The sequence below is a fragment of the Garra rufa genome, chromosome 10, assembly GCF_049309525.1.
Source record: "Garra rufa chromosome 10, GarRuf1.0, whole genome shotgun sequence".
NCBI lineage: Eukaryota > Metazoa > Chordata > Actinopteri > Cypriniformes > Cyprinidae > Garra > Garra rufa.
Window position 1 is genome coordinate 41,434,577 of NC_133370.1, and position 13,819 is coordinate 41,448,395.

Sequence of the window (13,819 nt, forward strand, 5' to 3'; positions counted from 1 at the left end):
TATAGTCTGAGGTATATCTGGTATTTCGACTTTAATTTTTTTTTTTAAAGCTGCTTGATTTCAAACTTTTTTAAAAGAAACTGGGAGAACTGATCAATTTACGACGATTTTTTCAATATTAAAGAATTGCATGTTCTTCAGTAAAAATAAAAATGCTTTTGAGATGAGAAAATAAATATTTTAATCTTGATTTAGTGTAATAATTTAATATATTAAATATTAATTTAATATAAAATACTTAATTAAAATACTTTTAAGTTTTTCTATGCCACCTTGGAAGGTGAGAATCACTGGTCTAAATAAAGCTCAACTAAAACACTAAAAGCTACATTTAATCACATTATCCCCCAGTTTCACAGACAAGGCTTAAGTCTAGTCCCAGACTAAAATGTAAGAAACTTGCACTGACTGATTTTAAATTTTATAAATGCCTTTGTTTTGGCTGAACAGGATGAACACCAGTAATGTTTTTTGTCTAAGGCATGTTTATAAAAAAATACTTAAACGTCCTTATTTGACCTATGGCCTAATCCTGTCTTAGTCTAAGACCTGTATGTAAAACCAGGCCTAAATGCTTCAAGTGAATTTAGTATCACAACAGTGTAATGTACATTATGAAATATGGTTATTAATTTTGAGACTAGCTGAAGAATACTTTTTAAAGTGTTGTTCAATATTAATATATAGATTAACTAGATTAACTTTAGGTGAGCTTTAGATGACAGTAAATGTAAAAAATGTGGGAAATTATCATGTACAGTTAAAAAATCAATGCTGACCAATGTTATAAAAAGAAATGGTATTGATGTATTGTCTATCTCGAATATCTACAACAAATGGGAGAATGATTCTGGTTAGTGACCATCAAGGGGATATATATTTACACACCTTCCCACTTTTGAAGGGAGGTCTTTGTTGACACATCCTTCCAGTGAATGCCAGCTACAAGAGGCATCTGATTATTGTAGTTGATTTTCAGGTGGGTGCTGCTCTCAGATTTTTGTTTCTTGAAATAAGAATGCAGAAGCTGAGTTCTGTAATTCAGTCCTCTGTCTAGAAGTCGCAGACTGAGCTGGAAGAGGCAATATACATTACAATAGAACATATTCATAATTAAGACCACAACTTAAACATCTGATAATATGTGAGAACACATTTGATGTACATAGTCTACAGTGGAGATCAAAATTAGAGAGCAACCTATAATTTCCTAAATTTCCTGGTCACTGGTTAGTCCTATTTGAAGTAATCACAACAGGAGTAAAATGACCGTTTTAAGCATATTTAATAAATTAATTGTATTCTGAAGCTTTTGAAGCTTTTGAAGTTGGAGGAGAAAATGAAATGGAAGTGTCTTGAGTTCATCAAGAGCTAGACAAGACAAGCATCTGAGGTTAAATAGTATATAAACTGACATTTTTTTAGTAAATAACTGATTATTTTGCTAGATAAGACCCTTTTTTCTCAACTGGGATCGTTCAGAGCCCTCTGAAGCTGCATTTTAAGACTGCATTTTGGAAGTTTCAACTCGGGGGCATCATTGAAGTGCACTATATGGAGAGAAATCCAGAAATATTTTCCTCAAAAAACATAAATTCTTTATGACTGAAGAAAGAAAGACATGAACATCTTGGATGACAAGGGGGTGGTAAACTATCTTTACATTTTTGTTTTGGAAGTGAACTTCTCTTTTAATCTGGCACCTGGTGCTAATTTCCTTAATTATATGACAAACCCTATTTTAATTGGTAGCATTCCTCCAATTTTCACTGAGATTGCAAGATGGTGGACTGCTCTAAGATGACTGAAACCCTGCGACAGGAGGTTGTCCAGATGAAGACCACAAGGATGAGCCTTTCAGCCACTGTAAGGGAAGTTGGCCATTCTAAATCGGTGATTTCTCAAATATTTCAGGTTTACAATGACACTAATTCATAAAGTCCTCGCCACCTAAGACAAATGCACAAGAAGACAGCGCAATGGGGAATTGGCTTCAGTGTTGAACAGGGTAAGAATCGACACTGCCCTCCAAAAGTTTGGAAACACCCCTTGTAAAGTGTGGTTTTGGATGATATCAGCATAGTGTGAATCATCTTTGGGCAATCCTTCAGGAGGCTTGGAGTAATATATCAAGTCAATGTTTGAATAAACTGACAGCTTGGATGCCTAGATTATCCAGAGCTGTAATAGCTGCTAATGTGGGATATTTTGATGAATCGAAAACTTTTTTTTTTTTTCTATGTATAAACTGTTTATGTAATAAAATATGTTTTCGTAGTTTGTGTTGTCCCTTGTGTGCCCCAGTGCAAAATTATCACAAATTAAAAGGATACATGACAATATTGTCAAAACCCCCACTTTTCTAGGGCATTTCCAAACGTTTGGAGGGCAGTGTATCTTGGCACATGAAAAAAGGCTAAGCTCAGCTTTGCTGAGGAGTTTGTTGTGTGTAGAGAGGAAAACTGGTCCAGAGTTCACTTTAGTGATGAGATCAGATTTTAATTTATTTGGGTCTGATGGGAAACATTTTTTCTGTGTCAAACTGAGGAAAGATTGAAGCCCAAGTGTGTAAAGAAGTGTCATGGTTTAGGGGATGTTTTCTGCAACAGAGTTGGGCCTCTTGGCAAAGTGAATGCAAATGTTTATCAGAACCTCCTTCAGCAACATGCAATACGTTCCCTCAAGCATCTCCTAATAAGCCTGCAATTTTAATGCAAGACAATACTCCTGTCACACTGCAAAACAGGTAAGCAGTCCCTAGAAGCTGAATTAAATAACGAAATGGCCAGGCCAGAGTCCTGATGTAAATCCGACTGAAAATCTCTGGAAAATCCTTGCTGACAAAGTTTTGGTTAAGAAACCCACTACATTTACCAAACTACGAAAGAGAGTGGAAGAAGAATGGACCAAACTAACATTGTCATGTATCTGGTCTGTCTTCTCATCATGAACTCTTGCACACACATTCTGGACTGCAATCCCCATAAGCCACTGCACCAATCACTGCACACAGCTGCTCCTTGTTTCCCACTGAACTGATTGCTGCACACACCTGTTTCACATTTACCCACATGCATTTAAGCCACTCACACACACAGCCACCTTGCGAAGTTTTATTGTTCCTATGGTCGTAATTCTAAGCGTTTCTTTCTGTGTTGGATTTCCCGTGTATGACTCTGGACTGTGTACCCCGTTGACGATTCCTGCTACCTGCCATTGCGACCATTGCCTGAGTATCGAACTGTTTACTGGATTTCCTACGTTGTTCCTGTCTTCCGGTGATTACTCTTGATTGTTGACGATTCTCAATAAATGCTGCAACTGGATCCGCACGTCTCTGACTCTCCTTGTGACAAACATTCCTTTAAATTTTGAGCGATGAAAATTAACAGCATTTCAGAAAAAAATCAAGCATTTATAGATTGTTCTCCAATTTTGACCTCAACTGTAGATTCAATCTGAATGGTTTAGTAAAGCTGAACCTCCACAGTGTAACTGGTAAGGCCAGGTCCAGACTGGTTTCTGAGGGACTGATTGAAGAGGATCCTGTGTTTGTTGCTGCTCTGGTTCCACTGCTTTCCATAGCTTACATCAAGTGATGACTGAATGTGGATTGGGCTCCGTTCATGTTTAAGGTGAATCTGTTGGTGGAAACAAAGTTGCCATATATTTGCATATCTATCATGAATCAAATTAGAATCAATTGCAGAAAGTTTTTTAAACCTATGAAACCAAAGAGTACATTTGTATTTGTGAGACAATAAATTTGACCTTGTGGTTTATGTTGGTGAAATGGGAACAGTGGAGTTCATGTGCCGCTGTTATACTGTACGTCTGGATTGGGTCAGACTCGCTGTGGAGGTTCTGGGTCATGTGACATTCCTGCATGTTCTGTGAATCCTCTGAAAAACAAGTAAGTGAATGAAAAGTCTGTTGTGTTGTTGTCTTAAAATGATTGCGTTATTTGTAGAAATCACTTACCTTGTACACCATACCTGACCCTCACAGCAGAGTTCCACTCTGGGCCCTTTTGCTTCAATAACCCAAGAGCTCTGAAGCTCACAGCACTCGGCAAAAGAAACCCGGCATCTATAGAATAATGTCTTTGGCCGTCTTCCAGACTTCTCTCTAGCTGCACTGTGAAGTGAAGCAGAACATAAAACTGGCGGCAAATCACATCACTGTAAATTAAGTTCAAAAGAAATAGAGCACAACTTTATGGTTCTGAAAAATAAAAATCCCATTCATTTTATCAAAAGAGGAATTGAGTTTTAAGATGTATAAATCTTTCAATGTTCTTTCATAGATCTAGCATAACCTCAAATTTTAAGCAATGAAAAATTCATATTTTGGAGGAAACTAATAAGTGATTTCTACTTCTTAGAACTCTACACTGACAAATCTTTTAAATCCCTATTGAATGGATCTACCATAACCTCCATTTTTAAGCAATGAAAAATTAATGTTTTGGAGAAAACAGATACGAGTGACTTTAACTTCTTAGAACACTGACAAATCTTTTAAATCCCTACGGAATGAAAAATGAGAAAATGAATGAAAAAAGTACCTTTGGAAAAAGTTTTATAAAATTCTTGCCTGAGAGCGATGCGTCCTTATTGAATACATTTTTAAGCAAGGCCTGTGTTATGAACTTCCTGCTGCGAGCATGTGTGGTGTTGACTGAGAGAGAGAATGGATGCCCATCTGCTACTACTTTGGCATCGAGATGAAAGTGGGATCTCGTCTCTGAAGCAAGATTCGCAGTCTCCAGTAGTCCCTAGGGCACAATGGTGAATGATTTAATGAATCATGTACTTGATTTAAACAAGATTCTTGAAAAATATAACACAATAGCTTTTAATGAAACTTTGAAATTACTAAAAGCGGATGTTCTTCTCACTTACCTTGATAAAATAATGGTGGATATTGTCTATGAGTAGTTCAATTCTGCCTGAATGTTGGTTGTTTAATTCTTCAAGCTGCGCTGTGATAGAAAAGTATAGAAAAATATTCTAAATATTAACAAAAACTATTTTATATTGTCAGTGCAATTGTATTGTATTCTAGTTTAAAAGCTGTCCATAAGGAAATCTGTTTTGAAGTGGTTTTGAAACCTTGAATGAGAATGTTTTTCAGAGGATGTATTATTTTCAGAATCAGCCGTTTCGGACTGAGATTGACATCCAGGGACACATCTCTAGGGATAGTGGATTGCGGTGTACCAAGAAACAGAAGCAGAGTGGCTTCCAGTGGCATCCAGGAATTACGCTGTCAAAGATCCACAAGAAGCACAGACTAATGAGAATGGCATTTTAAACCTTTTTAACTTATAGACATTTATCAGATATGTTCTCTACCTGGGGTACAAAAGTATAGGCTGCCTCCAAGAGGTACTGGTTGAGACCTTTGTCCAGTTTTTGCAGTCTGAGAGTAAAAAGAACTGGACCCAGTGGTGGAAAGCCTTTTCCCATCAGTGTCATGGGATAAGTGACATCAGAGCATAACTGCCATCCAACCATCTTAGACCCTGCAAAAAAACCATACGAATATGTCAACACCAAACGTCATTTTGATCTTTCCACAAAGACAAATGTAAAGAACTGTATATATGTGACCCTGGACAAGAAATAAACAGTCATTAAGTAGCACATTTGTAGCAATAGCCAACAATACATTGTATGGGTCAAAATTATAGATTTTTCTTTTATGCCAAAAATCAGTAAAGATCATGTTCCATGAAGATATTTAGAACATTTCCCACCATAAATATATAAAACTTAATTTTTGATAAGTATTATGCATTGCTAAGAATTTGATTTGGACAACTTTAAAGGCAATTTTCTGTTTCTATTCTTCAATTTTCTATTTTTTTACACCCTCAGATTTCAGATTTTCAAATAGTTGTAGCTCAGACAAATATTGTCCTATCCTAACAAACTACATCAATGGAAAGCTTATTTGTTCAGCGTGTAGATGTATAAATCAATTTTTAAAATTAACTCACATGTTTTAGGAGTACAAGTGCTCTTCTCCTTGAGATTTCTTGTAGCTATAAGCTCCTCCTTACTGTCCCCGCTCACACGAAACATTCTGGAGCTATTCAAGTAGACAATCAATCGATAATTTTAGAGTCAAGATAAAACAACAGTTTATGGGTTAGTCACCAACTGTCTGAAAATTAAGAAAAGGAAAAATGTTTAAGAACATATATAATAGAATGTACTCCTAGTATTCAGATTGATTTCATAGGGTTTTAAACTATTGTCTTTCAAGAATAAAATTTAATGTTCTGTGGTGAAAGTATTACATACATAATAACATTGTGATTACACATTAAATACATGTAAGTGTGTGCTTCTCAATTATTATTTTAAAAAATTTAAACAACCTTGTTTACAAAGCTTATGAATAATTATTAAATTTACTAAATTTACACAAGAAATTTTGATGAATATATTTTTGGCAGTGGCTATTTGCACTGTAAATAGCGATAGATGCTATTTACACTAAGTGCAAATAGCTATAGATTATATTTATCTATTATATGTATAATACTTATTCCAAATAGACTTAATTATCTGCACTCGTAGTACATTAAAACAGTATGCAGTAATTGCATACTGAGTGTAAATTATAGTTTTAATTCAATATATTATATGGTACTGCCTTATTGGGACAATATGCCCTCCCTATGTCACGACCACACACAAAGGGAGAAGGTGAGTATCTTTCAAGGTATTTATTAACAAACGTGCACAGTTCAACACACGTGCAAACGGGTGAATAATGTCTCTGTGGTCAAATCTTCAAACAAACACAACAGGTGAGTTCAAGTTCATAAGGATCATAGCGTTAGCAATAGTCACTTCCCTTTAACACGATAAACGTGTATCACAGGAGAACATCAGAGCAATCCACGAGGAGCACAGGAGAACATCGGAAGAATCCACGAGGAGCACAGGAGAGACAACAGGAGGGGGAGAAGATCCACAGAGAAACATCCATGCAACTTTGATACCAGCCGATGAGTGAGTGGCAGAGGTAGGTATATAAAGGGTGTGGTGATTGCCGGTGCAGGTGACGGTGATTAGTATTCTGGTGATGGTTCACGGGTGTGCTGTGGTGGTGATTGGCTGGTTGGTGGAGGATCGTGGTGATTGGGGCTGAGGGAACGTGCAGAGGGTGTGACATCACCCCCTCCTCCACGGGTGACTCCTGGCACCCAAGAACGGCGACGGGGACGACCACGACCTCTGGGAGCTGGGCGTTCGGGATGTTGGCGGTGGAATTCCTCGAGGAGAGTCGGGTCCAGGATGTCGTCACGGGGTATCCACGATCTCTCCTCGGGTCCGAACCCCTCCCAGTCCACTAGGTACTGGAGCTGGCCGTTCCGCCGCCGGGAGTCTAGGATTTCTTGGACTTGGTAGATGTTATCTCCAAGGATCTCTGGCGGGTCGGGAGGAGGAGGTGACTCCGACTCTGTGGAGGAAGGGAACAGGGGTTCAGTGTGGCGCTTGAGTAGGGAAACGTGAAACGAGGGGGCGATTCTGTAATGTGGAGGTAGGTTTAGACGGTAGGTGACAGGGTTGATCTGTGAGTGCACGGTGAAGGGCCCTATGTAGCGGGGACTCAGCTTCCTACTGGGCAGCCGGAGGCGTATGTCTCGAGTGGACAACCATACCTGGTCCCCGGGGAGGTAAACTGGGTTGGGTAACCTACGGCGGTTGGCATGTTCCGTATGCCTCCGTACTGCCCGCTGGAGATGGACGTGCGCTGAGTCCCACACCCTCTCGCTCTCTCGGAACCAGTGATCTACCGCGGGCACCTCGGAGGACTCTCCAGTCCATGGAAACAGAGCTGGTTGATAACCTAGAATGCATTGGAATGGGGTTAGACCAGTAGAGGTTTGACGGAGGGAATTTTGCGCATACTCAGCCCACGGTAGATACTGGCTCCAGGTGTTTTGATGTTGGGAACAGTACGTCCGAAGGTAGCGGGAGATTTCCTGTATTTTCCGTTCGGTCTGCCCGTTCGTTTGAGGGTGATATCCGGATGACAGGCTGACTGTGGTACCCAGAAGTTGGAAGAAGGCCCGCCAGACCCTGGAAATGAATTGGGGTCCCCGATCGGACACGATGTCTTCTGGGAGTCCGAAGTTCCGGAATACATTGTGGAATAGTGCCTCTGCGGTTTCTAGTGCTGTGGGGAGACCTTTGAGAGGTATTAATTTGCAAGCTTTCGAGAATCGATCGACTACCACTAAAATTGTGGTGTAACCCTGAGAGGGGGGCAGGTCTGTGGCGAAGTCAATGCCCAAGTGTGTCCAGGGTCGGCGGGGAATAGGTAACGGTTGTAATTTACCTTCGGGTAAGCGGCGTGGGGTTGTGTTGACGGCGCAGACCGAACATCCTTGGACGTACCGTTCCACTTCCCTGCTCATGTTGGGCCACCAATATTTCTGCTGGAGGAGCGAGAGGGTTCGCCTGCTGCCAGGATGTCCTGAGCCGGGGGACGTGTGCGTACTATCCAGCAGAAGGGGTCTGAGACGGCTTGGGACATAGACACGACCCGGGGGAAGCTCCGGTGGTGCAGGTTCCTCGAAGGTGGCGGCCCGTATATCTTCATCCAGCTGCCATAGTATGGGTGCGAGAAAGACAGATGGGGGTAGAATTGGATCAGGATCGTCAGAGGTAGGTTCAGGTGAGTGCATACGTGATAGGGCGTCTGCTTTGGTGTTTTTGTGGCCGGGTTGGTAAGTAATGTGGAAATTGAATCGGGCAAAGAATAATGACCAGCGAGCTTGGCGGGCATTTAGTCTCTTGGCGTTCTGAATGTACTGGAGGTTCTTGTGGTCGGTTATTACGGTGAAGGGGAACTGGGCTCCTTCCAACCAGTGCCGCCACTCTTCGAGGGCGAGCTTTATGGCCAGCAGTTCGCGGTCTCCAATTCCATAATTCTGCTCAGCTGGGGTAAGTTTTTTGGAATAGTACGCACACGGGTGGAGGGATCGGGGTTCATCAGACCACTGGGACAGCACGGCTCCTACGCCCACGTCCGCCGCATCTACCTCCACCACGAAGGGCCTTGAAGGGTCGGGGTGCTTGAGGATGGGAGCGGTGGTGAACATTAGTTTTAGACGGTCGAAGGCTTGCTGAGCCTCTGGAGTCCACTGTAGTACCCGGCGACCTCCCTTTAAGAGGGAAGTGAGTGGAGCCGATAGGAGGCTATAGTTCTTTATAAAGCGTCGGTAGAAGTTAGCGAAGCCTAAGAAACGCTGAAGCTCCTTCACCGTCCTGGGCTCCGCCCACTTGGCCACTGCGTCCACCTTGCCGGCTTCCATGTGAACTCCCTCCGCAGTGATCACGTATCCGAGAAAGGAGATGGTGGGCTGATGGAATTCACATTTTTCTAATTTTAGATAGAGTTGGTACTCACGGAGGCGTTGGAAAACCTGACGGACGTGGTCTTGATGTTCCTTTAGGTTACGTGAGTAAATGAGGATATCGTCAATGTAGATGATTACGAATCGATGGAGGTAGTCGCGGAAGATTTCGTTCATGAAATTCTGAAATACGGAAGGACTGTTAGCCAGGCCATAGGGCATCACCTGATATTCATAGTGACCGGTGGGGGTGATGAAGGCGGTCTTCCACTCATCTCCTTCTCGGATACGGATCAGGTTGTATGCACTGCGGAGGTCGAGTTTGGTGAAGACGCGGGCTTCCCGTAGTTCCTCCAAGGCAGCTGGCACTAGAGGAAGTGGATAGGCGAATTTCACCGTGGCGTCGTTGAGCACCCGGTAGTCAATGCAAGGTCTGAGCCCACCATCCTTCTTGGGGACGAAGAAGAAACTGGATGCTGCTGGGGACGTGGAAGGTCTGATGAACCCCTGTTGGAGAGCCTCCTGGATGTAATTCTCCATGGCTTCCTGCTCAGGACGTGAGAGGGGGTAGATCTTCCCGTGGGGTAGTTTGGCGCCTGGCAGCAGGTCGATACTACAGTCCCAGGGCCGGTGCGGTGGTAGTTGTGTGGCCCGTTCCTTGCTGAAGACATCGGTGAAAGACTGATAGACGGGGGGAATGGTGGTGGCGGATTGAGTGGCAGGGCTCTCTATGGTGGTGGCGTGCAGAGGGATAGGACGGTATGGAGACTTTGCATCTGACGAGGAAGGATGGTAGCCGTGGTCCTCACACGTTGCGCCCCACTCCAGGACCTCTCCTGTGCTCCAATCTATGCGGGGTTGGTGCTTAATGAGCCATGGTCTGCCCAGGATGACATCCACGTTGGCTCGCGGGAGTACTAGGAGGGTCAGATGTTCCCGGTGGTTGTGTTGGGAGACGAGGGTCACTTTTCTGGTCCGGCGAGATATCTTACCATCGCCCAATGGTGAGTTTTGGATTGTGGTTATGTGGTATGTGACCTCATTTTGAACGGTGGGAATTCGATGTTTAGCAATGAAGTGTGATGAAACAAAATTGCCAGCCGCTCCGGAATCCACGAGCACATAGATGGGGAGAGTACGAGAGTTTACTATTAGTTTAGCGGTAATATGGGGTAAGAGAGACATGGCCGGAGTAATAGATACGGTACTCACCATTGGACGAGGCGGGCGGACTGGACAGGCACTGATGAAGTGAGAGGCTTCTCCACAATATAGGCACAGATGATTATTAATTCGTCGTTTCCTCTCCGCAGGATCCAGGCGATAGGAGTCAGTAATCATAGGCTCCTCCGCGTCTCGTTGGGGTGACGGTGTTCGGAGTGGAGGGAAGCTGGGTACAGACTTTGTAGAAGGACACGCTGAGAGATGTTGAGAAATGCCTACTGCCTTCTTAATAAAGGTTTCCAGCGGTACGTTGTCATCGTAAATAACCATATGCTTGCGGATCTGGGGTTTAAGCCCCTTACGGTAGGCTGCTAGGAGAGCTACTTGGTTCCAACCACTGGTGGCCGCTAGGGAGCGGAAGCGCAGGGTGTATTCATGGATATTGGACGCACCTTGATTCAGAGTGATCAGCTCGTCGTGCACCGAAAGGGGAGTGAGCGCAGCTCCAAACACGTCCTTGAAGTGGGCAACGAAAGCATTATAGGAGATTAAAGCGTCGCTCCGTGAATTCCAGAGTGCGTCTGCCCATTGGAGTGCCTGTCCAGTGAGGAGGGAAATCATAAAAGATATTTTAGAAATTTCGTTAGGAAACTGGTGTGCGTTGGCTTCAATATAGAGGGAACTTTGCAGGAGGAAACCATTGCAACCACCCGGGTCTCCGGAATAACTCATGGGGCGAGAGAGGGGCGTGTTGGAAATCGTCGTTGGAGCAGCAGGTAGAGATTGACGAAGGACGTTTACCATATCCGCAAATGGATCGGGGGTGTCTTCGGTGATAGCGGCACTCGCCTCCATGAGTGAAGCGGTGAGTTAATATTTTATGGGCTGGTATCCTGTCACGACCACACACAAAGGGAGAAGGTGAGTATCTTTCAAGGTATTTATTAACAAACGTGCACAGTTCAACACACGTGCAAACGGGTGAATAATGTCTCTGTGGTCAAATCTTCAAACAAACACAACAGGTGAGTTCAAGTTCATAAGGATCATAGCGTTAGCAATAGTCACTTCCCTTTAACACGATAAACGTGTATCACAGGAGAACATCAGAGCAATCCACGAGGAGCACAGGAGAACATCGGAAGAATCCACGAGGAGCACAGGAGAGACAACAGGAGGGGGAGAAGATCCACAGAGAAACATCCATGCAACTTTGATACCAGCCGATGAGTGAGTGGCAGAGGTAGGTATATAAAGGGTGTGGTGATTGCCGGTGCAGGTGACGGTGATTAGTATTCTGGTGATGGTTCACGGGTGTGCTGTGGTGGTGATTGGCTGGTTGGTGGAGGATCGTGGTGATTGGGGCTGAGGGAACGTGCAGAGGGTGTGACACCCTACACCTACCCTAACCCTAACCGATAATTTATTTTCAACTCTTCAATTATGTCCTTGTATTTTTACTGAAAATAAATGCCTTTCTGATATGATATGAGATTTGAAAAGGGAGAAAACCAGTGTTGACCATCCAATCACACATTGGTGGGCGGAGTTAGTGTAAATAGCCTCTGCCAACAAGGCTACAACAACTACATTACTAACTAATAATAGGTTTACTGAGGCAAAAGTTGTAGTTACGAGTGAATGTGTTTCCCTACTAAAGTGTTACTCTAATAATATATCAAAATGTATTATATAGATTTGTAAGAACATGTAAAAAATGTTCATACCTGAAGCTCAGTACATCCATGACATCTTCTGGAGTATTAAGAACCACCTTCAGACTCTGTCCATGGTGCAAATATACAGCCCCATCCAAGCTGGTGAAGGTTTTGAGTTGAGTGGCCCACTCTAATCCCGCACGGCCGAATGCTCCATCCACTCCAGCTCTCACAGAGATGGCGACCAATGCACTGTGTAAAAGGACAAACAGGAGATGACTTGCCATCATGACTTTAACTAGACAGCACACTGACATTTTCAAAACTTCATCAGACATACTTTGGTTTGACATAGCCAGCCAGCGAGAAATGTGACCAATTCTTATAGTTAGCGATGCCCTTAAGTCTGAGGGAAAACAGAGTGGACATGTTGATGCTCAGCCTCATGGGTAATCCAGAGAGAGATGGTAAAACCAAGTCCTCTGCCAGAACAATTGGCCTTTGGCTGATTTTAATCTCCTGACCCTGAAAAGGAAAGAAAAGTAAAAAGTAAAAAAAAATACTATAGACATACCAATAACTAAACAACAACTACTTTATGGTAAATAAGCAGTAATTTAGGAGTTTATTGAGGTTAATAGTTAGTTATTAGTGAGAATTGGACCCTAAAGTGTGACCAAAGTGGGTATTAAACCCATAATACTCCTTTACTGCTTGACAAAAAATGTCTTACCTTTAACAGCTTGACAACAACACCAGCTGTACTTAGTGACAGCTTTCTCTGATATGCATAGAGATCATCACAGGTCATAAAAGTGAGGTCCTTGCCGAACATCTTTACATTCATCCAACATCGGAAGCTACTGTCTCTTTTCCTCTGCTCTGTGAACTTAAACAGAAATATTGGTCTTGCCTGATGTGGAGCCAAATAACAGACACAAAACCACTATCCGCAAGACTCTCACCTTAGTCTTGATGGAACTTAGACCTGTGGACAGACAGCCATCACTGCCTCCTTGTTCCTCGTCCCTGTTTCGTCCTTTCTGTTCATGTCTCATAGAGTCTGTTTGACCCTTAGGTCTGGAGGGATCAGCAGATGCTAGAGAATGCTCCTCAAAGATTTTCTTCAGAACAGGCTCTAGGTTTTCCATTCTTAGGCTAATCTAAAACAATTAAAATAATTACTACCATTAAACTAAAATATATGCTGCTTCAAAACTAAAATAGTTAAATAGCTATTTGTTTTGTTTGTTTTTTTAGCCAACATTAACCAATTTTTCACATGGCCTAGACAAGTGGTTGGGTTTACTTATTTAACTCTGAAATGGTATGTATCTTTGACTGAATATTCAATGAGAAAAAATACAGAAAAATACATGATTTTAGCCCTTGGTTAGTGGCAATATATGACTCAGCCCCCAAAAAAGGAAAAAATAAAATTAACTATAAATATAGCTGCAAGCAGCAATTATGGGGCCAAGCACTAGGTAAGCAATGCAGCATGCATCAGAGCAATAAGTAATTGAAGCCATTTTAAAATGTTGATCAAATGGATGAATCATAAAAATAACCACTAGTATTGTGATTTAATGGGTTATCACATTTGTTATCAAAT

At 42.5% G+C, this 13,819-nt stretch overlaps 1 protein-coding gene across 1 annotated transcript in view; it reads right to left on the bottom strand.

Moving 5' to 3' along the window:
- LOC141344897 (uncharacterized) overlaps positions 1-13,819 on the bottom strand; it is a 91,300-nt gene that overhangs the window by 56,353 nt on the left and 21,128 nt on the right. Inside the window, exons 16-28 of the mRNA XM_073849791.1 lie at positions 13,170-13,367; positions 12,938-13,093; positions 12,545-12,729; positions 12,274-12,456; positions 6,005-6,096; positions 5,358-5,527; positions 5,115-5,268; positions 4,905-4,984; positions 4,597-4,777; positions 3,982-4,137; positions 3,772-3,902; positions 3,483-3,641; positions 889-1,072 (exon numbers count right to left, since the gene is read on the bottom strand). Coding sequence (XP_073705892.1) covers positions 889-1,072; positions 3,483-3,641; positions 3,772-3,902; positions 3,982-4,137; positions 4,597-4,777; positions 4,905-4,984; positions 5,115-5,268; positions 5,358-5,527; positions 6,005-6,096; positions 12,274-12,456; positions 12,545-12,729; positions 12,938-13,093; positions 13,170-13,367 — 2,029 coding nt within the window. The remainder of the gene's footprint in view (positions 1-888; positions 1,073-3,482; positions 3,642-3,771; positions 3,903-3,981; positions 4,138-4,596; positions 4,778-4,904; positions 4,985-5,114; positions 5,269-5,357; positions 5,528-6,004; positions 6,097-12,273; positions 12,457-12,544; positions 12,730-12,937; positions 13,094-13,169; positions 13,368-13,819) is intronic.